The 25,433-nt window shown below is 44.6% G+C and overlaps 2 protein-coding genes across 4 annotated transcripts; one reads left to right on the top strand and one right to left on the bottom strand.

The window, feature by feature from the left end:
• Window positions 1-1,774: 1,774 nt before the first annotated feature.
• On the bottom strand, window positions 1,775-12,786 carry wasla (WASP like actin nucleation promoting factor a). 2 transcript variants are annotated; one of them, XM_040163196.2, is made up of 11 exons: window positions 11,667-12,786; window positions 8,964-9,098; window positions 8,541-8,627; window positions 8,155-8,251; window positions 7,539-7,562; window positions 5,881-6,076; window positions 5,511-5,553; window positions 4,262-4,415; window positions 2,836-3,437; window positions 2,634-2,742; window positions 1,775-2,511 (listed from the first exon to the last, which is right to left on the bottom strand). In XM_040163196.2, exons 1-11 carry the CDS (start codon window positions 11,769-11,771, stop codon window positions 2,450-2,452), a joined length of 1,614 nt encoding a protein of 537 aa, XP_040019130.2. In that variant the 5' UTR covers window positions 11,772-12,786; the 3' UTR covers window positions 1,775-2,449. The 2 variants fall into 2 exon arrangements, with proteins under 2 accessions (XP_040019130.2, XP_077938090.1); XM_078081964.1 differs by lacking the exon at window positions 7,539-7,562.
• A 4,105-nt stretch (window positions 12,787-16,891) lies between these two features.
• Window positions 16,892-22,878, top strand: hyal6 (hyaluronoglucosaminidase 6). 2 transcript variants are annotated; one of them, XM_040161808.2, is made up of 5 exons: window positions 16,971-17,095; window positions 17,866-17,967; window positions 20,463-21,431; window positions 21,614-21,703; window positions 22,279-22,878. In XM_040161808.2, exons 3-5 carry the CDS (start codon window positions 20,496-20,498, stop codon window positions 22,759-22,761), a joined length of 1,509 nt encoding a protein of 502 aa, XP_040017742.2. In that variant the 5' UTR covers window positions 16,971-17,095; window positions 17,866-17,967; window positions 20,463-20,495; the 3' UTR covers window positions 22,762-22,878. The 2 variants fall into 2 exon arrangements, with proteins under 2 accessions (XP_040017744.2, XP_040017742.2); XM_040161810.2 differs by lacking the exon at window positions 17,866-17,967 and having other exon boundaries at window positions 16,892-17,095.
• Window positions 22,879-25,433: the final 2,555 nt, after the last annotated feature.

Below are 25,433 nucleotides of genomic sequence, written 5' to 3'. Positions count from 1 at the left end.
AATTAATTTGTCTCGGTTGTTCTCGGGAAAAAGATTTTCTGGTCGCTCTGTTTCTTGATTGGCAATGACAAGCTCAGAAGACTACAACATGAATGCAAGCGGTGTTTTCCCGCCTACGAGGACTGACGTTTCTAAAAAAACGTAACTCAAAGCGATCATCTCTCTACACCTCTCAGCCAAAGCTTAAGTCCATCAACGCACAGGCGCACACACAGTATAAACTACAGATGATTATATTTGTTCTACATGAAAGCAAACTGATGCTTTTATAAAATCCAAGAAATACCCTTTTCTGTGACCTCCCTAAAAGTAATGAGACAAAAGCTTGGCTAAGCTAAATCAATGCTCACATAACATGGCAATGCTATGCTAGCTAGCATAGAAAACATGTAGCAGTATCCCGGTACTACGCTGACAAATTAGCGTGCTGGATGTCACCAAATGCAGCTGGTTGGGGCCTAGACGCAGGCACACATCATATTTATTTTGCTATAACCTCTAGCATGATATTTCCCAGGGTTAGCGTGTTGGCACGTGTTAGCACGGCAACATGCTTAATCAAAGCACATGTGGGTACAGCGTAGAGCAGAGATCGACGAGCCGACTCGAAGACGTAGAAATAGAATGGTAATTGAACTGACATTGAACTATTTTCTGTGGTCATCTGATTTGTACAAAAGAATATGGCTGTTGTCGCTAGTTGCTATGGTGACGACACATTAGTGGGGCCAAAAAAGGCTTGCCGCCGCTCGCCGGGAAGACAGCCGACGGATCTCTGGAGAAAGCTATTTGACTAAATGTAGCTTGTGTTAATGACAGCTAATGTAGCATTAAAACATGGTGTACTTAGCAACCTTCCTAGCTAGCCTGCTATCTGAAAAAACAAATCCATCAATCTGTACAGGAATCAATTTCTAAGCCAGTCTGTTTACACACACACACACACACACACACAAAACTGGAGTTCATCAAACAGCTGTTCAAAGTAAATACCGACCGCCCTCGGGAGGCGAGCAGAACTGCGTGACTCATTACATCGCTTTGACGTCTTTAATAAAATGCCCTGTGAGTGTTACGGTTTAATCACTTGTGAATTGAGGAGAGAGTGAGGTACGTTGTACAGCTTTGTTCTCTGTGTTCTGAAATAAATGAAATGCAAGGACCCTTCAAAATAAAAGCATGAGGCTGGAAAAAAGAGAAAATCAACATCTTCCCATCTGAAAGAGCACTTTAACAAAGAACAAGACAAGTTTCTCTGTAAATATTAACATTTATTTAAGTATACAATTTAGTATTCTCATACTACCCCCACCCCCCCTCCCTTCCCACCCCCTTTCACAGGCTCAGTATCTGGGCTTCTCGATGCAGCATTAAAGCCTTGCTGGCGGACGGTTTAAAAGCTTCAACAGTTAAAACCAGGGTCGGGTTTTTCCTTCTCACCCGCAAGCTGCTTGCAAATGCCACATTTGGTTTATTAGTATTTGCTCTTTTTTAAAAACAGTATTCTCTGTGACAAGGCATTTACAGTTGTGTTGCATAAAATGATAGTTTCCTTAACTGGAAGAGGATAAATTATGTATTTTTGTCTTAGTTCTTTTGCATGACGTGATTTAGTTTTGAAATACCAACCGGAGTGCCACTGATGTTTTCCCCTCATGTGGAAAAATAACGGAATCATGCCACAACAAAAGAACAATGAACCAGACACTAACAAAAATAATGCATCATTCCACAAATGCCACAGTGTGTGTGTCAGCTTACGTGTGTAGTAGTGTTCTTGTGTGAAGCCAAAGAGGGAATCAAGACCTACATGTTGTGAAAACCTTCAAATTTATATTAAAAAAAGTGTCCCTTCGTCAGTTGTAACTGAAACACGAATACTCAACAAAACGCACACCTGAAAAACACAAAACGCAACTATCATATAAACTATGTGCAAATAAACAGCTTTAAATCCATGAAAAACAACGCTAGGCGACAGGACCGCCGCATTTTGGTCAAAAGGAGGTTTTATGGAAAAATAATACGACTAAATCTAAAATTCATTAGGAAACGCAAAGGTAAGAAAAATAAATAGTGTTTAAACACAAAGAGGATCCCGCCTGTTTGGTCGTTCACGTCTCCTTTGACGACGAGTCAAAACAAACAAACACACGGGATCAGACCCCCGGTGTCCCGTGCGGAGGAGCCGACGAAGCCGTTGAGTGCTTTCGGACCACGGGAGGAAACTAGTCTCTGACCACGAGGATGCGTGACTGGTTTTACAGTCTAACAGATGAGGTATTGCACGGATTAATTATTGTTAACAAAAAGCAGAAATAAATATGCAGCCAGATTCATACGTTTACATCAAGATGTCAGTCGGATGCTGGTAGATCTTTAGCGGGTGTCTTAGTGTCAGCGGTAGTTTGTGGGGGGTGAGAGGGTTGGGGGGAGGGGGGGCTCTGTACTAGTCCTCCCATTCCTCATCGTCATCGAAGTCCTCATCTTCGTCGTCATCCTCGTCTTCGTCTGAGAAACAGACACATTTAGAGTTTAAATTACAAAGCCCCATGTAATATGTTATTATGTATGTGTGAGGTTGGTTTCAGTCTTTGTGCTATGCTAAGCTAAGCTAACCAGCCCCGAGTTACCTGAGGAATGGATGGCTTCCCTCCTCTTGTCCATCACTTCCATGAGGGCGCCTACGATGCCCGCCGTGGGGCCGGGCGCCGGCGGTCCGGACTCCGGGTGATCCGGCACCTGGAGACACACAGAAGAAGAGGCGGTCTGGTTGGTTAGTGGGGGGGCGCCGCATCTTTTGCTCCGCAGAGAAGTCATGCGACGAGCCCTTACGGTCTTGAGCTGGATCCCCTGGCGGATCTGGTCCAGCAGAGCGTCCCTTTTCACGCCCGTCGCCGGCGCTCGCTCGATCGGCTCCACCTTCTTCAACTGAGCTCCGCCTCTGATCTGCTCCAGCAGGGCCGACTTCCCCCCGGGGCTCGGCGAATGGGGAGAGTTGTTGTCCAGCTCCGCAGGGGGAGGGGGGCCGGGAGGGGGAGGCGGAGGAGGTGGTGGCGCTGGGGCGCAGCCGCCAACTGGAGACTGCTGGCTCAGTGGTGGAGGTGGAGGTGGCGGGGGCGGGGCTTGTGGGGTGACAGAAGAGTGTAAGGAAGATGCAGGAGGGGGTGGAGGAGGAGGCTGGTGATGGTGGTGGGGTGGGGGAGTGGGTTGGTGTACTCCCCTGGTGGGCGGAGGTGGAGGAGGCGGGGCACCCAGAGTTCCCGGTCTGGAGGGAGGCGGAGGAGGCGGCGCTGAGGTGGGGGCTCTGGACGGAGGAGGGGGAGGCGGGGCTCCGCGTCCTCCTCTGAACGGGGGAGGAGGAAGAGGGGGCGCAGTAGAGTTGTGTGGTGGTGGAGGAGGTGGAGCGCCGCCCCGAGATGGAGGTGGAGGGGGTGCTGTGGGGGGGGGGGGGCACAGGATATCTGTGTTTAACCATTTCCGAATAATATTCATCCTAATTTTACAATTCCTGCTTCTTAAATGTGATGATTGGATTTTATTTAATTAGGAAAGAAAAAGATTTTTTTTTTAAGTTTGAACATGTTTTGGTGATGATCTGATATTCTTAAATTGTTTAGAAAAAGCAGCAATAAACTAAAAGAGAAAGAAACGACACCTTTATATTCAGATCACTCCTGCCTTTAAACCGGGGGAGGTCAACATGAATGAAAGATGCAGAAGAATAAGAGCCTGTCACCACCAATGAAACTGTGACGCACAAAGGAACCAAAAAACCCTGTTTCAACCCGACTGACGAAAGGTGAGATGATTTTAAAATCAGTTCATAAAAAATTAAAAGTTCCACTTGAAAAGATGGTGAATACTCAGAATTTAGTAAATCTGTGACTCAAGACTTTAAATACTGTTCTGTTTCGTAGAATATCAGTAGAGGGACTAAATGTCCAGGCGGAGATCTTTAATGCGTCATTACGTGACAAACAGTCGGTGTTTGGACTTAAAAAAAGGAGCCGGGTAACGTCATCAAACCTCATCTAGCGCTGAGGTTCAAAAGAACATTTAAATAAATAAAAATGACGACATTAAAACAAAGCATTAAAAGTTAAACATTTAAAACAAAGTACAAACAAAAAGAAACAACCGCTAATTCAGTTAAAACTCCTGCTGTGAACGGATGAAACACATCTTCAGCATGAAAGATCAGTCTGACACCTCAAAGGGTCCCGTCTCTCTCAGTGTGTGTGTGTGTGTATGCGCTCACCCTGCCTCCTCAGCTCGTTCTTGACGGCCTCTACGCCGCCTTTCTTCTCGATGAAGTCGTAGATGACCTTGGACGTCTCTCGGTCCTTCAGCTGCGCCTCGGAGATGCCGCACATGTCAAACAGCATCTTCAGCTCGGGGTCCAAGTTGTTCAGCTGCACACACACACATCAGAGTGCTGGGTTTATAATCAAACCATAAATACAGTTTTATGAAGATGAGACTCCACAGAAAGAAAGTGTTTGATATTAACTTCTCTGCTCTTGCCTAAAAAGAAAAGTCTAAAAAATAAAATAAAGTCTACTTTTCTTAGTTCTTCCTCCTTTGAGTTTGGTGCTCGTTGAAGATCTAACTGATCCAGACTTAATTATTATTGCTTCTTCTCACACCAGAGGTCTTATTGCTTAATGGTCAGGCTCTTCCAGGGTTAGGGTTAGACTTTATAATCCTTCATGTAGTTCTAGTTTCTCAGTCAGAGTCAAAGAAAGAATGTTGTGTTTTATTTGTTAGTTAGTTTGTTCGGATTCCTCTCTCCTCATCTAGGACCAAACAACTCTTCATCGATCGTTTCGACATTTAAAACGAAGGCGTCAGATTCTTCTTCCTCTGGACCAGCAGTGGCAGTGTGACACCTGGTGGCCAACAGGAACAACTACAAGCTGCTCGAAAACAAAACTGCTTAGTCGACCCGCATCTCTGCATCGTCTCCTGGGAGAGGGTGGTGCGGTCAAGCGCGCTCCATCAGTAGAGAGGAACATAGGAAATAATGAACGTAAAGGCAACCTAAAGCATCCTGCTTGTTGGCCCGAACTCAGGCTCCGGTTGCTATGGAAACCAGGGACTCATCTGTCACACCCTAAAGTAGAAAAAGATTTACAATCCTACAGAGTTATTCTCCTCTGGATTCACATCACTAAACGTTTCCTTCAGGTTCATTCACGTGGAACAAAGAGCATGAAGGTCCAGTACGCAGTTTCAATCCTCCAGCAGACGTACAATCATCTCGGTATTAACGGTTAAACATACTGATATTCGTTTCATTCTTTGGATTCGTCAGTGTTAATATTTGCATTGATATGTATTCATTCCTTCAGTGAGAACCTTTTGTGTGCAGATTCTGAGACCTTTGTGAATATGAGCAGCAAGAAAAAAGAGCCTATTGTGTGATTTCATCATGCAGCCACCACACAGGTCACTATTGTGTGTGTGTGTGTGTGTGTGTGTGTGTGTGTGTGAGCGCACACACTCACATCAAAACCTGTGTCTGGATCCCAGCCCACGTGACCGATGTGCCTGAAGAAGAACGGACAGATGTATGGTGAGATCACACACATTAATATGCAACGGCATGTTTAGCATGTGCACGTGGGCACAATGAATACCACACACACACACACCGGGGACAGTGACATCAGTCACAGACAGAGTGGTCTTTGAGCGCTCTCAGACCTCAGTGAAGCATGTTTACTGTTGCCACGAACAACTCTACTGCAGGAACACGAACACACACACACACACACACACACACACACACACACACACACACACACACACACACACACACACACACACACACACACACACACACACACACACACACACACACACACACAGACTCACTGGAAGTTGCTGGGCGTGCCGATGTCGGCCTTGGTGAGCTTCTTCTTCTTGCCTTTGGTCTTCCTGTCCTTCCTGTTGAGCCCGCTGTGGCTCAGAATGTTGTTGAGGTGGTACGGCGGCTGCTGGTGGCCGTGGAATCGAACGCTGTTGATCTCCGGGTTCTTGATGTCCACCGTGGCGATGTGCAGAGTGGGACCTGCGCACGCACACACACACACACACACACACACTTTTCATTCCTGAGAAGAACAATCCTTTAGAGTTTAAATAGCCTCACATCTACAGAGCGCTGCAGGATTTATTCTATTGATCTTAGAACCAATTTACCAGATATATATTTGGGTTTATTATTGCGGATTTAAAACTATATCAAAGACTGAGAGGATGTAGGGGAGGTGAATGGAGACAGGCAGGGTTTCCACTGTAGTAATGTGACCCCCCCTTCCCCCGACACGGACATCTACCTCGTACCTGTGGGATCAATACGGCAAAGAGCTGCTGGCCACTGAGATTTAATAATAAATAAAAACACCGAGCGGAGGTCCCTCCTCTCAGTGCTCGAATTCCCGTAATCTCCCACAAACGACCTAATCCTGGTAATCCACGTCCTAATCCCGGGTCTCCCCACGAGCGCCTCAAAGCCGCTCCGGTCTCCCGAGGACCGGGTCGGTGCTAAAGAGGACTTATCTTTCGTACTCACAGTTCATCCATATTTGAGCAGAAAAATACTGGAGATCCTAAAGTTTGTTTTTCTTCGTGCTTAACATTCCAATACTTTGCTATTTGTTAGAGCTGCATACTCTGCAGTGACCAGCAGGGGGCGACTCCTCTGGTCCTACAGACGTCTATGAGGAAATGACTACTTCTCTCTTGATTTATTCCCTCAGTAAACATGAGTTTGTGCTCTCAATTCTACTTTCAAGTCTTCAGTACAGCATGATGTTCATTTAGTAAATTATGGTCCATCAAGCACACACGTTTGTTTTATTATTTGAATTCACTTAAAAATTAAAAGCTTTGAAATCTTATTTTAAAATGAAACGCAGTCCCCCAAAATAAATGTTTTATCCTTTGTGAGGAACCATCTTGTCCATTTTAAACGAAGCGTAATAACCTTTTTGTTGTTGCAGTGCCATGTTCCACCACCGACATCTTTTACCCGATTCGCCAGCTCTTTCTCCCCGTAACGATAAAAAGAGCAAACCTAAAAGTCGCTCAGCAGCCCCCGAGGGGATTAGAGATTAATGCACCACAAACACGGTTTAAAAGGGACCAGCAGGGAGCATGTGGTCTGCATATGGCACAGATGGGCGCCCCGCTGACCGATTAAACCCGCCGGAGCCACAAGATCGGAACGCGTGTTCAGGAAGCACTTCCACTCGACCCGCCTCCGGTCTGCCGCTGTCAATCACGCAGACACACAAATGTGTTTCTGTGAGAGACGCTTTTTAATGAATCAGCTTCATACGATGAGTCGTCGAAGGATGGTCTTTAATGCTTCCTGTTTCAGTGCCAGGAGTTTCACAATAAGAGCAGGCTAGAACAAGCGTTAAAAACTCAAAGAGTTCTCAGTAGAGTCCAAACAGATCTCAGATTCCTTTTTAATGTGTCAAACAGTAGAAGGATCTGCATCCTCAATACTAACAGCATCAACGTACCATTTTTAGGGTCACCTTTCTTCTCTGCAAAAAAACAAAAACAATTATAGTTTCTGACCACAATCGTCACATAAAAGGGACGTTTTTAGGAGGTGGAGGCGGAGCTTGTTAGTGCGGCCCAAGAGAAGAAGAAGAGACATGCTGATCCTCAGACACACGAGAGAAGAAGTCAGAGAGGGTTCAGAAGGTCGTAGACAGGAAGAGCAAAGCAAAGCTTTGACAGCTCGCCCACCGGTTCACCAGATGTGCACGCGGAGCGACGAGCAAACCAAGTTAGGTTGAAGCGCACATTTCCTGCGACCTCCTTTAAAAAGGATGAAACGCACACGGCCCCCATCCACAGACGGCCACGAGACGCATCGGCTTCCTTTACATCACAAACGTCAAAGTGGCAGCAAAGCTGGCTTCCGGTCGGAGGGAGGTCCAGGTACACAAAACAGACCCTCCTCGAGTTCAGCTGCTGGTTGGTTTGATCCCCCAGTGCAGCTGGACCTCTGGTTTGGGAATGAGGCTTTTGTGAGCTGGTTAGTGTTCTGCAGCAGGAGTCCAGGCAGGAAAGGTGAAAGGTCACCCTCACCCACAGGTGCGCACACACACACACGGAAGTGAAACGTACCGGTCTTGCGCTGTCGTCGGTTGAGCAGGTCGTTGATGGCGGCTCTGAATCTTTTGGCCTCCTCTTCGCTGGCGAAGTTCAGGCCGATCTGACAGGTCTGAGAGGAAGGAGACATTTTAACTGCCTGAAGCGTTTTAGCTCCTCTGTGGAAGCAGAACAATCACGAATAGACGAGAAGTCAAACGTTTCTGCAGACAAACCGAGGACATGATCGTAAAAAGAAAAGCAGCAAGCTGAATTTCGCTGCCAATAATGAAAAAAAACCTTTAGAAAACTGTCAAATTAAATATATTCAACATAAAAACAGTGGTTATCTTTACAACGCGCTTTAAACACATCACGGGTGACAAATGCTTTCCATCAGAAACAAAACGTTGCACACGTACGTCTCCTGTGAAAGAGATGAAGTAGGACCTGCAGCTGCTGATGGAGAAGTTGTGGTAGACTTCCTGCTCAAACATGGTTTTCCCTTCCTGCAAAAAAACAACAAAATCAGTTTACAAGTGGCAGGTTAACATCCTCTGGATATAAAAGCACACGGAGCGTTTTCATCAGATGAAGTTTAAGAAGCATTTCGCTGCAGCAGGTTTTATAAATATAACTTTGATTTAATCATTGTAGCGCCTAATCTAATAATAAAATTCTTGATTCGAGGCAAATACCAATACCTATATTTTGTCTTATAGGCAGGCGGTCGGGTTCAAACATGAATGTGCACCAAGAAACACCAGAATGCACCTGGAAAACGCATCCTCATCACAACAGAAGTGTTGAAGTGACGCCCCCCCCCCACCTCTTCCCCCGCTCACCTTGATGTCAAATACTCGGATGAAGTAGGACCTCTGCGGGTTGTCTTTCACCAGGCAAGCCACTCCGCAGCACCGCTTCACCCAGCAGCTGGTGCGGTCGGCGGCGTACACCTGGACCACGGCCGAGCACAGAGTCTGAACCAGAGAAGAACAACACCAGAGCTTTGATACCGAAGCGTCAAGCAGAGCGGATCGACGCCATGCAAAACGTGCAGAACAAACCGGCCGCTCCAGGTGGGAAACAAAAAGAGCAGGTCGCTGTGGCAACACACCAGATCACAAGTCACGCAAATATCCTCATGCTGCCCCCGGGGGGGTGGGGGGGGGGGAGAGGGGGCAACTGTGTTAGGGTTAGTGCAACCATGTCGATCTTAAAGCATCCCCTGCTTTATGGTCTGTTTGACGCTACATGGACCATAATCTACTAAGTGAACATCATGGTCTATTGAAGACTTGAAACTAGACACTGGACCATAAACTCATGTTTACAATGTTTACTGAGGGAATAAATCAAGAGTGAAGTAGTCATTTCCTCATAGACGTCTATGGGACCAGAGGAGTCGGCCCCTGCTGTTCACTACAGAGGATGCCGGTTTTAGGACACTACTACGGACGTTTTCTCACTGACCCGTGCATTGGTCACATGTCTGTCAACACTTTTATTCAGGTTGCCTTTTTCACCAGAACCACATCCCATTTATTTGGATGTGTAGGACCGACCTTCTGTTTTGGTTTCCTTTCCCCTTTTCTTTTTGGATGGCTGGTGGCTTGTTGTTTGGTTTCTACGACAACCACGTACATTTAAAGTATCTAAAGATGCTTCGGAATTAAAAACTGAATCCACCAGAGTTGCTTCTTGTGAATGAACGGCCTTAAATAAAAGCATCACCTCTTTAAAGATACGGTTTCATTTCAAATCTCACATTCCTTTAATGTGTGCCCAGCTGCTGACCTCCGATCCGTCTCGTTCTGGTTTCAGCCCCCCCCCAGGGGGCGCAAAGAGGAGAAGCCACCAGGTGTCCTCATCGGTGATTTACGAGCTCAGGTCAGGAAACATTTCTCGCCACCAAATCACCGCTCAGCCTCGCGGGTCAAAGGCGGCGCCGCTGCTAAACGCCTCAATTAGGCCGCGTGAAGGCCGAGGGAAAACAAGCCAGACGCACCGCTGCAGACTCCCTGCAGCAACAAGTCTTCTGCAGCTTTGAATAAACAGCCATTCGGTTTGAATCTTCTTATTAACTCTCTAATCTCTGCAATGGAATTTGTTCCGGGTTTCATATCGATGCAAACTGAACAGTTATGACCCGACTAAACATGACATCAGCGGGGGAATTGTTTTAAAGAGACAACAACTCATTGGCCGCAGCTCTTCTTTAAATTTATTTCTAAAAAAAAAAAAAAAAAAAAACCTCTCAGTCAGCTTATAGTTCTTAAAGTCCTGTTTCACTGTAACGCAGTTAATGCTGGAACGCCGTCTGACTGGTGGTGCATTCATGTGAAAGAACCGTCAGTCAGACTTTTGGAGTTGTTTTTCTGACCTCTCCGTACATGAATACAGCGATTCTCGACCCGCACTGGACTTCAGACTCACTCGTGTCCTCCGAGAGGAACAAGAACAAGCCTCCATGAGAAACAGGAGAAATATGTACTTTTTACACCACTCAGTTGCAAAGTTCTCTTTTCAGTGCTTTTCTTTCTCCGTCCCAGCAAAATCTCCAAACACCAACACACACCTCCAGCTGCTGAACAAACCACCAGAAGTCAGCATGAAGGCGACTTTGGTCTGGTTAGAAGAATTTAAATTTCAAAAATGTTTAATTTGACACAGTTTCTAACAGTGTTGCTGGTGTTTTATAAACTATTTTAAAATTACATTTAAAAAAAAAAAAATCGTAACTTCTTCGATGGGGGGGAACTTACAGTAAATAACACATTTTATCGCTTGTGTGAAATTGCGTCTTTAAAAACACAGTAATTAATTAAGTCGAACATTTCAGCTTGCTTTGAGGAATAAAAACACATTTTACAAAACCATAAAGTTTATATATAAGAAAATATTGCTTGTCTCCCTCACGGGAATCAGGACACCTGAGCTCAGGTGTTTCTCCCTCAGTGTGGAAAACCGCTTCCTGTTCAGTCTGGTCTGATATTAAAATCGGCAAATATGAAAATAAAGTAGAGCTGATGTGTCGTGCCACCTGGCACCCTGCTGGGGACTCTCGTATTATTCAGAAATGTGTTTTTTTAATGTGGACTAAACTTTAGAGCTTTACAGTCAGAATAACAGAGGACTCTGTCTGGACTATTACAACGCAGCGTAGGGATCATTTTAGAGTTTTCATTTTCTATATAAAAACAAAAATACATAGTTTTAAGTTTTATTTTATTATTAAAAATGAGAAAATCCTTAAAAAAGGTTCATACTGCAGAAGCTGCATTAATCAATGAAGCATTTAAAAATAAACGATGTCTGTACAAATATGGGACCATATAAAAAGGCATGGGGGGGGCATGTTTATAAACTACGCGAGGAGAGTATAGACGTCGAAGAGTCTCAAAGGGTCACTGATTTCTACACCGGGGCCGCGCGGTTTGAGCGGCGGGGTGAGTGTATTCCCGCTGCTTTGAGTCCCCGGAGAGGAAAGACGCGGGTCCGGGTGTACCGGTATCGTACCGCGGGTGGTAAACAAACTGTGAACTTACGGCGCATTTCCTGCCGAGGTAGCCGAACAGGCACTCGTTCTCCTGCGGGGTCAGGAGGATGGAGCCGACGTTGGTAGCCCTGCGGGGCTGCGGGTGGTTGTTCATGGCTCCGGATTCTTTGAGTTAGCGCCCCACGACCCCCCGACAAGAAGTGCAGTTTATAAAACTGACTCGGGAAACGAGAGAAATTACAGAAAATCCATGCAGGCTCCGGTTGCTATGGCCTGCAACCGGATCATCTCCGCGGAGTCAGACTCCCGGCTAGAGGGGCGGAGGAGAACGAGGCGCCGGGTCGGGTGTGTTCCGGGCTTTGGCTCCTTGGACCAGAAACTCCAACGTCTGCGTTTGCGGGTCAAATGCCGCGAGAAGGACTTTCTGTGTGTCTGCACGCGTGTAAACGCTCAACTTTTATTCGGTAACTCCAGCAGATGCAGCAGCGATGCGTACATCCAACATGGCAGCCATGCGGAGCAGACCACTTTAAAGAGGAGGCAGAGGGGGGTGGTGGGTTCGGACAAACTTCGTAACTCCCCCCGGGACTGTGAAGACACGTCGATGAGTGCACAAGAGGGGATGTATGACCGGACATTTGTGTTGATACAGATGGACCTACGCATCTTCTGGTGAATTGTGAAGCTAATATGTTCTCAGAAGTCCGAATTGGTTCGGTCCGATGTGGCAGCAGAATGCAACTCTGCGGGGGGAATGGGAGGGACAAGGGAGTGTGACGTCAGAGCGGGGAGGAGCCAGATGACAACAACAAACTTAAACGCTCTTCTTCATAAATATTTTAGAAACTGTTCAATATTTTTATATTAAAAATAATATATATAGCAATAATAACTTCAAATGTATTCTATAAAATGCACAAACTTATCGTATTGTATTACATTCATACATAAAAAGAAAGAAACAAAATAACTGACTGACTGAATCATCACAGTACTTCACCAAAGACTAATTGCATTTACGACAGTATGTATTACATTATTAGGTTACTGGGTTCATTCATTTGTATGAATGAACATTCATTGTATCGCTGCTTCTCGAGCTTGTTAAGCACTTTGGTCAACCGAGGTTGTTTTTAAATGTGCTACATAAATAAAATTGAACTTGAACTTGTAAATCCTTCACACTATACACAATGAATATGGATGCAAATATTTAAACTTCAATCTAATAAGGCAGCAGTTACTGATCCTTATTTATAACTAGAACTGGTAGGGATAGGCTAAATGGTAGTGCTAAAGTTTTGGCGATGCCAGGTTTGGGGTTTGGTGAGACCCAACTCAGATCAGTGTATGTACTGTGAGTGGAATGTGACCTTCACTGTGACCTGCATTATTTACTTTATATATAACTGAAGCCCATCCTGTATATACAGTATCTTGCATCTCTTTTGAAGTGTACAATTGATTAAAACCTATTAGATTGCATAATTATCTAATGTCAAGCTGCTGCTGCAACCATCTTCTTTGTAAAAGAACAAGCAAGAACAACAACTACTGTTGTCTACATTCCTACACACTCACACTGCCATTGGTGTAAACTGTAAAATCAGGAGGGTTGTAGAGGCTGACAGATGGATGTCAGTGGAGGTTGGCGTCCCGCAGGTCCCGCCCTCCCGCCCGCCGTATGGCTAAAGCCCGTCAGCAGCTTTAACACCAAAACTAATCTGCAGACCAGCTGCTCCCACAATGTGTACAGGCAGAGTTGGGGCCCAATAAGTGGGGTTAAAGGACCGCTCACAACTATCTATTCCTCCTTTATGGATGGGTATTTTATGCACATTCTCATGGTTCTGAGATAATGAATCCAAATGACTCGTCTAGCGCCACCATGAGGTTCACATGGGTTTGGTTTGCAGTCAAATAAACACATATTGGATGGATTGCCATGAAATGATGCAGAAACATTTCATCTTGACAATAGATTGAAGTGAAAAGGCCAACTGCAAGAGACTCAAAGTGACCCCAAAGAAATATGAAGATAGATGAAAAACACACTACAAAGAAACCCCAAAAAAGACAAAAGCGCTACAAAGAGACTCACAAATACAACAAAGTGTGACTAAACATCTACAGACCCAAAATGACTGTAGGACACACAAAGCCACTAGAAGCCATTCAAAAGAGACAGTTGTTTCAGGTAAGAATAATTCAAGCAGCTCATTTGTCTCCACTGGAGATAAAGCCTCTGAAGAGATGGCGCCACTAGATGGCGCTAGATACCCGACCTGCACGAGGGGCAAGAACAGAGTAACCTCAGCTGAGACAGACACACAAACAGAGAGACAACAAAAGGAAAAAAAACATGACAACGTCCTCACGTGTCTCCACACAGTCTCTAGTGAAGAAACATTCAGTATTTGAGCTGTGAAGCGTCAGAATTTACCAATAAATCTTCTTTCCTTCTCAGCCTGCTCAATTTAACTCCTTGAATAACTTGTATAAGATTAAGCTTTAGTTGTTGTAAAAATGAACTAACAGATATCAACATGAAACCTCTCCAGTTGATTACTCACATTAAAGGGGACATATTAGGAACTATTAGGTAGTGCTTCTACGTGTTTATTTGGGTATCTGGCATGTCTACCAACCCCAAACCTCTGGGAAAAAAACTATTTCTGTGATTTGTTATAGTTGTTGTAAGTCAGAAACGTTATGCTTGAGTGACTGGAAGGAACTGCCTTGTAGTCTCTCCCAACATTGCATGTTCTTCCCGTGTCTGCGTGGCTTCTCTCCGGGTTCTCCGGCTTCCTCCCACAGTCCAAAGACATGCTCTGGGGATCAGGTTGATTGGGGACTCTAAATTGCCTGTAGGAGTGTGAGTGTGAATGGTTGGTTGTCTCTGTGTAGCCCTGTGATTGGCTGGCGACCAGTCCAGGGTGAACCCCATCTCTCGCCCCAAGTTGGCTGGGATAGACTCCAGCCCCCCCTGTGTATTTTGGAGTTTTTTACACAATAGTCTGATGGAATAATAAATATATACACAATATACATAAGCATGAATTCGATGTTTATAAAAAAAAACATTTTTGCAGGAAAATTTGCATTTATCTTGACTTTCCGTGACAAAGGATTGACTTCATGAATGAGGTAAGCAAAAGAAAACAGTTCAAACAAGGGTGGAGAGTGTCTCTAAGGATGCGCTCTTCCCAGAATTCTCTCTGCTCTCAGTCTGTATGAAATGTAATCAACGCTTGTCTGTCTGTGTGGTTTCCTGTCCACATGCATCCAACCACAGAGCTCAGTGATTGGCCGATAAGCGGGGCAGATGACGGCGACTTGTTGTCACTCTCTGAATACAAATCACATGCCGAGTGTCCTCCAGGGAGTGAAAATGTGCCCCATTGTCCCCATAATCAAACGATATCTGGTCTTGTTTTACCACGGCTGGACTTCTGCTCTCAAACGTGTGTTTGTCTCCTGCAGATGCACCATTCAAGGATCATCAATGTACAACATAAATGTTGAGATGTTGTTTGCTGAGTCATTTTAATTTGGAGCATAAAATAAAAAATCAGGCCAACACACCTCGGGAGGCAGCATATATAGGACAGATCGATACATACAAATCTTCCATTAGTCTGTTTTATTTCAGGCTTGTTTAGCGCGTTTCTCTTTGTGCCGTTCTCCAGCGGTGGGGTCTGAGTGGCTCGCTCGCTGATTCACAGTGGACACTTTGGACTGATGAAGATATTCCTCCTCCAGTAACGTCCAGCCGCTCTGCTCAGCATTTACAGTATCTCTGCAGCTGAGAGGAGCTGCTTCACATAAAGTCCTAAAACCCTGGAAATGAGTCAGCATTTCTGCACCTCCCGTCCCCATGTCTGGAAGACATTCCCTGAACTGAAATCTACTGCTGTCCTCAGGCAGTAGATTTCAGTTCAGGGGGCGACTCCTCTGGTCCTATAGAAGTCTGTGAGAAAATGACTCTACTTTTCTCTTGGTTTATTCCCTCAGTAAACATTGTGAACATGAGTTCATGGTCTCAATCTCACTGGAAACCTAGCCACCAGTCTTCAAGGAAGCAAAGTGTTTCATCAAAATTACAATATTCCACGCTAATTACGCTTTGTTCACATACGGAACCTAACATCATGTGCAATAACTTACTTGTGCAGATTCGTCTCAATTAAAAGCGACATTTTCTGGCATTTGTGACGTTTTTCTCTTGGGCAGTTAAAGGAGAGACGGCTGAGTCTGCCTTGAGAGCAGATAATATCCAAACGTCTGATCGTGTCAAAGCCTTTCATTCTGCAGCCTCAGGTTTCCTCGGGTTCAGGTGGTAAAGTCAACGTTGGTGTCAAGTCCGTCCGCGTTTGTGCAGCTGTAAACTGATGATTGTGGAGGTTCCTGCCATGCTGATGCAGAGAAAGTGCTGTACGGACATTCAGGGTAATAATAATAATGTTATCTCAGCTGGAAGGAGAACGACGGGTGGAGCACAACACCTTTCCCGGGTCACTGCGGTGTCAGGAAGCAGCAGCCGCTACTGAAGTCACTGACGCCGCCATGTCCTCTGGAGGCTCCTTGAGGAATCAAGTTCTTCACAGTTCCTGGCAGTAAATGTACATTTATTTATCCTGGCAATGTGCTTGAGCTTAATATAATTTTGATCAATAAATGCGAATCAATTATGGAAAAATAGATGTTGAGGGCCTATTTTTGGTGAGTCCCAAAATTGGCCAAATGTTTTCGTAGATCCCATAGAATTAATCATGACTTTGGTGACACCTCTGACACATCTACATCAATGGTTCTGGGTAAGATTTCTCAACCATTTCCCTTAAACGTTTGCATGCTAACACACTCAACTAAGCCATTAAACATAAGAAATCAAATGTAGTTTGAATGGAAAATGCATTCTGGGGATGTAGGACCAGAGGAGTTGCCCTCTGCTGGTCACTACAGAGAATGCAGCTATAATCTGTCATTGAGAGGAGCAGTAAGTTCTCCATCACTGTAGCTAAGAACAGCCTTGTGGCTGCAGAATAACCCTATTCATAGACCTAAACTCAACACAGCATATGCACTTGACTACTCTGTGGTGTTAAGTGTGTCTACAACAATTGAGCATTTATATTAGTCTGCCTTTTCCTGGAAGATTTTCCTGCTTTAAAAACATTTCTACATTACACCCTGGTGTAGTTCCCAGTAGACCCTACAATGAGCAATTTGGCCTCCAGAATGTCTTCTGCTGTTGGGTCTAGTTAGTGAGAGTCCTGTTGGGGAGGGATGAGGAGGGGCCAAACCAACAATAGTGGGTCATCTGTGCGCCCGTATCGGAGGGTTGACACGGGGGCAGAGGCAGTCCAGCAGCTCGTCAGATGGACATCTTCTTTATCTGAGGTTCACATCACAAGAAACAAGGAAACCAGCCAGCCGGAGGCCTTGATCCTCCGCACAGCCGGCAGCAACGGGAAGGTACGTCATCCTGGGGTCATTAAATCACGCTCCTTTTCTCTTAAGGAGTCTGTTTGTATTCATTAGAGGCAGATCTATCTGGGGACAGTTATCAGGATCATGAGAAAAAGCAAGTTAACACCAACACAAATGAGATGAGAACTCTCAACAATGGCCTCAATTAAGCACCGAAAAGAGAACATTAACTATGTGATAATGTTAATAATCCAAAGCAGAAGATTTGTAAATAAAGGAGCAGCATTGCTCATGTAAAACGGAGGAGAATGAATTAACCTGTATATTATAACACATAGTCATGAATGTAAAAAATGTCATTAAAAGTAAAATGATTGGATCTGCTTATTATTAGAGCCCAGTGAATCAAGTTGTAAAAATGTACAAAATGTGTGCACTGATTGTACACATTGTTGGTGTTGTGTGTTTGTGTGAACCACAGAAGATGTTGAATGTTGACGTCTCTGGACCAAAACACATATTTCTAAATATGTTTCATATCAGCTTCGTATCGGGCTTGTAAAAACGCAACGTGGTAAACGTTGTAAAAAGATTGTTCAGGAAACTAAACTGTTTATTGGTTCAACAAAGATCTGGTTTATTCTCCAATTAGGAAAGTTATAATGTTGCATAACACAACAACATAAAAAGTCTGAATACATATCCACACTCACCTGACATTGTGAAAGTAAAGTCAACATGAGCGTTTGTTTTCACCCGGGACACCATGGGGGGGGTCACCTAGGTGAAAGTCTTTGGTATGTTTGACCCTGCAGAGACACTGATCAGAACCAGACTGTGACATAAGACAAAGCTGAATGAAGTGAAATGATGACATGCGTAAAGACTGACCAACGGAACAGCAACGTTTGAGACAGGTGAGTTCCAAAAGGGCGGAATAATTCAATAATTAGAGAAACAGAAGGTTTGACTTGGCTTGGGGACTAATCGACTAAAGTTCGTCCTTTCTGCAGCGGCGCTGGTGTTAATAAAACTATAATGTCACATCTGGAAAGTGCAGCATCGCGTGGCTTTCTGAAAACCACACGTGAACATAATCAAGACTCCACGGAAACCTGGAAGAGACCCAGATGTGATCCGTGAGAGAGTTATAGAAGCTTCTCATGAACTATAGTTCAACGTGTGTTTGTTTCACACACGCACACACACATTTGTAACCCCACACAAACATAATGAAAACATGTTCACGTTGGGAGTTGAATCAGCAGTCTGAGTCAGACTTTTTGTGGTTTTAAATCCCATCATTACCACACACACACACACACGCCATGAGGTGTGGTGTTGCTGAATAACTCTGTGTCTGGTTGTTAGTCGTTAACGCTGGTTCATTAAATGCTATAATTCACGGCTGGCTTCATATTTTCCACACGCATTACTAGCTGGTTTAGAATCAAACACACTCAGATCCAGAGACAACATGTGGGGGGGGGGGGGGTTCAGAGGATTGTTCAAATTTAATCAAAGCATTTGCTTCCATCTGCATTGTCTCTGTGGTGCCGACGCATCACACGTCACCACTGTTGTGGTCATTTTACTTGTTTTACGTGTGGTCAGGCTGCTTTGAGGACGTACTTTACTTCAAAAGTCACGCTAAAATTCTTGCCATGACAACAGGGGGGGTGCTTAGTGGATATGGTGCTCAGCATGGTCGCCATGGTTACATGAGCTACATCTGGGGCCGATTGGAACGCCATCAGTTCCACAAGTATTTTGATGATGTGCCGTAGATTTTGAGCAAATTAAAAATGTGGCCCATATGTTGGTGCTGGAAGCAAAGTCAACACCATGCTAAATATTTAGTTTACACGACCGTCCATCCGCTAGTCCTGATTCCAGTCTGCGCCCGAGGGGAGGACCGGCGGATGGCCTTCGCCGCGCCGGTGTCGTGGTCAACGATCGCGAGAGTCGGATCCCACTGACAGTTTGCCCCCTCGTCGTCATCTGGATCCCATTGGCTGTGGCGGTTTGGCCTCTGCGTTCTGGGGGTTCTTCCTTGCGGTCTGGAGTAGCTTTCTTCTTTCCAGGCTTTTGTGGTTTGGGGGACCGCCTGTGGCCTCATCTGCACTCTGTTTGTCTTGGATGGGCAATCATCCGAAGACCCGTTCAACTCGGAGACACACAGCCCGGTGAAATGCTTTCCCAAGCTGAGGACTTTCTGATGAATTACACCCGTCTTAAAATGTTTCGTAAGGGAAACATTCTGACAATTCATCTGTGAAAGTCTCTCCTACATCTTCTCGCCGTTGTTGAGCTCACTGATCCACATCCAAGATGAATGCGATTGTAAAGTTCTCGGGCTGTTAAGAGAACGGCGGCCAGCGCCTCCTCAGATGAAGGAAAATTGGAAATGATCGGAGGAGCCTCAGCCCACCGGTGGTTTCCTGCTCTGCTGCTGTGGTTACAAAGGGAATGATGGGAGATTTTCCGTGGCGTCCTTGGAGGCAACCGCAATGGCCATGTTTCCCAAGAGTGGGGCCACAATGTCTCCAACCCCCCCCCGACCCTGACTTTGGAAAAAAGACTTTGGAAAAACTGAAATATGAATTACTTGCATATGAGGAGGCGCCATCAGCAATTAGATGGGGGAGGGAGAGACGGAAGGAGCAGCTTCAGAGGAACGACAAAAAGAAAATAAAGGCATAGCCACAAAAATACTCGCCATGATTGTCTCAATGTGTAAACAGTATGGGTCATTAAGCTTTGTATTTCCTGAATAAAAATAAAACTAATCGAGAAATAAGAATCATAAATGCCTAAAATTGTCGATGGTGGGTTTCAGGACAGAGGATATTGTATGTGTACAGACTGTAAAGCCCTCTGAGGCAAATTTGTAATTTGCGATTTTGGGCTATACAAAATAAAATGAATTGAATTGAATTGTAATTGAAAATTGTTACATTTGACTTTTAAAAGAATGCAATCTTTCAACAATTCCATCTGAGTGTAGTCGTTGGGAGAAGTTAAAGTTGTCTTATGTCCATTGGAGATGTACTGTATTTTTAATTTCAAAGTAATCAAAAAGAAAAAATCCTCCACTCCGCATTTCTCTCTAAGCTATGGTGGGTTGGTCCCCAAAGCAGCATTATTTTTTAAAAACCTCTCCTTACTGCTTTCCCGATCTACACACATTTGCTGTTTGGGGATTTCAACCAGCATCCCTTTCATCACAGTCCTGCTCCCTCTGGGAACAGGGGAGCTTTTGTGTTTTGTTGTGTGGTGGAATTTGGAGCATTCACTTCACTGATCATCACTCACGTGTCCTCTCGAAGGACTGGCTGATTATCTCTGCTCACTGAAGCCTGAAATGTTTATTTCCTCTCCAAACATGACGATCCTCTCCTTTTTTCCGTAGGACCGCCAATTGTTCCATGAGGAATCAGGTGCCATGGAGCTGATGGGGGTCCGTCTCCTGGCGCTGGCCTTGTGGGTTGGCATTGGAGAAGAACTCCAAGTTCTGGGCAACCAGATGAAGCCGTCCCGGGCGCCTCTGATCCCCCACCGGCCTTTTGTTGTCATCTGGAATGCTCCAACGGAGTCCTGCCGCCTTCGATTCAAGGTGGACTTGGACCTTAGCGTTTTTGACATCGTAGCAAACCTCAACGAAACCCTGAGCGGACCGAATGTCACCATATTCTACCACGGACACTTGGGGTACTACCCGTACTACTCCAACTCCGGGATCCCCATCAACGGTGGACTGCCGCAGAACCAGAGCATCTCCAAACATCTGAGCAAGGCCCGGGCAGACATCGACAAACTAATCCCCCACAAGGATTTCCGAGGCTTGGCGGTCATTGACTGGGAGAACTGGAGGCCACAGTGGGTGAGAAACTGGGGCGCAAAGGACATTTACCGCAATAAGTCCAAGGAACAGATCCGGAAACTTCACCCCAACTGGCCAGAGAGCAAAGTGGAGAAGGAGGCGAAGGAAGGTTTTGAGAGGGCTGGGCAGACCTTCATGAACCTGACCTTGGCCCTGGCTGAAGGTCGCAGGCCGGACGGGTTGTGGGGGTTTTACCTGTTCCCGGACTGCTATAACTACGGATACAAGCAGCACCCGCAGCGGTACACGGGCGAATGCCCCAACGTTGAGCATGTGCGCAACGACCACCTGATGTGGCTTTGGAAGGAGAGCACGGCTCTCTTCCCGTCCATCTACCTGGACCACGAGCTCAGGTCCTCCTCCAACACTGTAAAGTTTGTCCACTACCGGGTCAAAGAAGCCATGAGGATTGCGTCCATTGCCAGAACAGACTTCACACTTCCAGTGTTTGTCTACTCCAGACCTTTCTACGCCTACACCTTTGTTGTTCTCTCCGAGGTGATGTTTTCTGTCTTGTTGGTCGATTGTTGACATTGTTCCATTTACGGCAACGTCAGTGTAGCTATGTACCTTAAAGATGTCTTCCCATAGCACTCAGGCTGTTTGTGGACTATGGATTGTTTTATGTTCCATAAAAGGCAGTTTGAGTCAGGTTCAGATGTTATTCTGTTCTTTCTTAGAGCGATCTGGTTCACACCATTGGGGAGAGCGCCGTGTTGGGAGTGTCAGGCGTCGTCCTCTGGGGATCCTCAGAGTACGCACGATCACAGGTAAGAGTTAACCATAAGGAAAAGAGTAATTGTTCAAAATGACGAGTTAGAAGTGATAAAAGTGGCTGTCAAAACGTGGAGCTTATTTAAACTACACATGTTTTAAAATGAGTTTCAATACTAAATTCAAATGCAAAAGCTTGAAATCAGATCAAAGTAACTGAATGCATAGAATTACATAGCTTTACCGCTACATCATTAAATTCATTACATAAAAGAAGCCACAAAGCATTAGGGAAAACCAGGAAGTATAAAGAGAGTGGAGTGGAATGTGTCCCACATGGACGGTGTCGTCCAGGAGGCCACAGTTCATTCCACATGTGAAATGAGAAGTATGAAGTATTTCTCATGTAACTGTTTTGACCCAGACAACTTATTTTCTATCTTCTACTATCTTCAACCAAATTTGGTATTTGGTGTTTTTTCCTGTGAAAACCTGTCTGGTCATGTGACAAGTATAGACATGTAAATCATCAATCAAACAAAACAGTTGTTTTACGATACGTTGCCTTTTTGCATGTTTTAAGCGTTTATGGGTCCTTGTTTGCTTCACATCGGTCTCCTGCTTCCTGCAGAGCAACTGCCTGACGGTGAAGAAGTACATCGATGGCCCGCTGGGACATTACGTCATCAACGTCACCTCCGCCGCCAAGCTGTGCAGCAAAGCGCTTTGCAAGAAGAATGGCAGGTGCGTCCGCAAGAGCCTGGACTCCGGCGCTTACCTGCACCTGAACCCGCGCTACTTCCACATCCACCGCAACCCGGCGCCCAGAGGCCCCCGCTTCCAAGTCAGCGGGCACCTCAACAACCACGACATCCTGGACATGAAGCACAAGTTCACCTGCCAGTGCTACCAGGGCTGGACTGGCGTTTACTGTGAGATGCCCCAGGCTCCTCCTCCTCCTTTGGCGCCGCCTCAGCCTGCCTCCCCCCTGCCTCCGCCCTTGGAGAACAGCCTGCTGGGAGATACCCTGCTCCTCCTGTCCCTCCATTTATCCTGTCTCTGCATCATCATGTTCCTGGGACTCTGTCTGATTATCAAGTGTCTGATACTGTAGATGATAAGGCTTTAGCATGTTAGCCAAACCTGACCTGAGATCAGCTGCAGGGAAACGATGTGGAAATGAATTGTCTCAGTGGAAAATGGCTCTTTTAATTAAAGGAGTATTTAACAATGAGTACCTGAGTATCAAAATGTCTGTTTTGAAATCAATAAATGCATTTAAACTTTTTAAGTGTAGCACCTTTCAAACAAGTTACTGCTTCACAGATGAAACAACAAGCCGGAAAGAAAACAAGAGTATGGACTATAAAGCCAAAAATACAAATAAATCAAATGTACCAATTTGAGATCAATGCACAAGACAAAATACATACAAATGAATTAAAAGCTTTAAGTTTAATGTTTGCAGCTAGATTTTTCTACAATGTCCTGATTTCAAGCTCAAAAAAAGAAACCAGTGAACCAACCAAACATTTCTTTTCTGCCACTTACGTGTTTTGCAGGTTCGTGCACATCATCCAGCTACTCTCATTTCTATGGATACCACAACAACAACAACAGAAGCAGTACAGTCATTCAACAACAAAGCAGACAGCTGTTTACCGTGCATGGAAACCCATCAATTACACCTCATAATGTGCGTGTGAGTTTGCAGCTTAAATAACAGAAAGAAATGTGCTCTTATATGTTTAAATACAACTTAACTCATGTCAGCGTGGGGCTTCCATGGGTCCTCCAGCTTTCTCCACAGTCCAAAAACAACGTTATTGGACTTACCAACTTACGGATAACTAGAGGGAGAGAAAGTGATCTGGGGTTAACTTTCTCCGGCAGCCAGAGAAAATAAACATTACACTTCCACAAGATCCTCAGAAAAGTCCAGCTGAGCTCGGCATCTCAGCATCAGGCCAGTCAGATGAGTACATATTAGCACCTTTCTTTACATATTACCACTTTATGAATAGTGTTATATTTTTCTTATTGTGTCTTTATTTGTTAAACTGTCGACTGTGAGAGAGCCCTGCACAAGAATCCCAATGTGTCTGGACTGTTGGTCTATGCACAAATGACAAATAAAAAACCTTGACTTACAGCGAGCTGGTAGGCTGGGTCACATGACCAAGACGGCTTAACAATAGTCTCTGTTCCTCCCACAGAAAAGGGGAGAGATGGCCGAGCGCCAAACAAATGTTTGGCGAAGCTGCTGCTGCGGCTCGAGGCTTGTGATTCAAGAAGAGGACGAAGCTGTAAACTGAGGATTACAGAAAGTGCTGAAGTCAGCTGCTTTGAAATGAAGGTCTTCACTAACTGTAGCGTGAGAGTTTCATGCTAATCTGCTGCTGGGGAAGGATTGCAGAGCTGCATGTTGTTTGTGACAATGTTAATAAAGATGTTGAGGTCAGCGTGTGGTTAGCCAGCCGCACGGGTCGCTCTCATCCAGCACAAAGAACGCAGCGTAACCCAGATGAAGTATTTATGAACAATGTTTAAAGGAGTTGAAATAAAAAAATACACATTAATGCAGCAGGAATATTGATCCGGAAACATCAGATAAAAAGTACATTTTAACTGCAGGACTTTAAGTTGTGGTGAAATACTTTAACCGTGTGATACAAGTTCTTCAGTGAAGGATGTGAGTACTTCCTTCACCCTCCCTCCCTGAGAGGAGCAGCTCACATTGAAGGTCAAGTGAAGTGTGAGTGAAGCAGAGCTGCAGTCCAGACGAGTCTCTCTGTTTCTCTCTAAAGAAGCAACTGAATCCAGCAGCCAAAGAGGTTCAACTAATCATAGTTTGAATTTGCTTGACAAATAATCAAAATTTAATAACATTCTTGAATGTTTTTACTTTATACCCTTACATTTTACTACCTGATTTTATTTTACCTTTTTCGACTGCCTTTTTTGTATTTTCACTTATTTTTCAAAACTTTTTTCAACCTAACATTTTTTTTCATAATATTTTTCGACCTAAATCTTTTTGGATTATTTTCCCAGAACATGAAACAACGCAATATATTTAAACTTTTATTTTCTTCACTTCAAAAAAAATGATATTGATGATTTTTTATTAGAACATTATACAGAATAATATTTTTGTTACTTACTTTTTGATGACATTTTTTGACATGACATATTTGAACTGCGTTTTAAAGCTTTTTTTTTTTTTTAAATGTTCCACCTTGGATTATTTTTTTTCATAATCGATTTAACATATTTCTTTTTTTTCGATACATTTTTTGACCTGAAATTTACAGACTGTTTCAAAAGATTTTTTAACCTAATATTCTTTTAACTTTTTTCCACTGCCTCTTTCTGACATTAAGGATTTTGACTTTTTTCCCACCTATCACTTGTTTCAACTTACTTCAACTAACTTCAAATTACTTTCTTTTTCCATGAAAAGTCAGGGGATCAACAGAGTCATTAAGATCCATCTTCTGTAGACAATGAATTCCTGAATCAAATATTATCTTTGTCTCGTTCTAGAAAATGTAGACATAAAATTAAAAAAACGTTTTGCATATTGTAGTCTGTTAAGTCTGGCATTATTTTCCCTGATGTTTGTATTGTTCCATTTCTCAACAAATCCCACGACTTCTAGCCCGGCTCCGACCCGCGGCTCTCATTGGCTGTTTATCAGCTGATCATCACCTCTCTGTTGCCTCTCCATCAGCTTCATCTGCTGCTGCTTGATTACAGGCCGGGAGGAGGACGGCAGATAAACAT

The sequence above is a fragment of the Gasterosteus aculeatus genome, chromosome X (genome assembly GCF_964276395.1).
Source record: "Gasterosteus aculeatus chromosome X, fGasAcu3.hap1.1, whole genome shotgun sequence".
Classification (NCBI taxonomy): domain Eukaryota; kingdom Metazoa; phylum Chordata; class Actinopteri; order Perciformes; family Gasterosteidae; genus Gasterosteus; species Gasterosteus aculeatus.
The sequence above is the reverse complement of the archived record's forward strand: the minus strand, read 5'-3'. Positions and strand labels throughout refer to the sequence as shown.

Excerpts from the sequence above, each read along its gene's own strand:
- hyal6 (XM_040161810.2), top strand. The coding sequence starts at position 16,907 with ATGAGGAGGGGCCAAACCAACAATAGTGGGTCATCTGTGCGCCCGTAT. Across the intron at positions 17,096-20,462 it reads CAGCCGGCAGCAACGGGAAG|GACCGCCAATTGTTCCATGA; the intron begins GTACGTCATCCT and ends TTTTTTCCGTAG. Across the intron at positions 21,704-22,278 it reads CAGAGTACGCACGATCACAG|AGCAACTGCCTGACGGTGAA; the intron begins GTAAGAGTTAAC and ends TGCTTCCTGCAG.
- wasla (XM_040163196.2), bottom strand. The coding sequence starts at position 11,771 with ATGAACAACCACCCGCAGCCCCGCAGGGCTACCAACGTCGGCTCCATC. Across the intron at positions 8,628-8,963 it reads TCCGAGTATTTGACATCAAG|GAAGGGAAAACCATGTTTGA; the intron begins GTGAGCGGGGGA and ends GTTTTTTTGCAG. Across the intron at positions 3,438-4,261 it reads GAACGAGCTGAGGAGGCAGG|CACCCCCTCCACCTCCATCT; the intron begins GTGAGCGCATAC and ends CCCCCCCCACAG.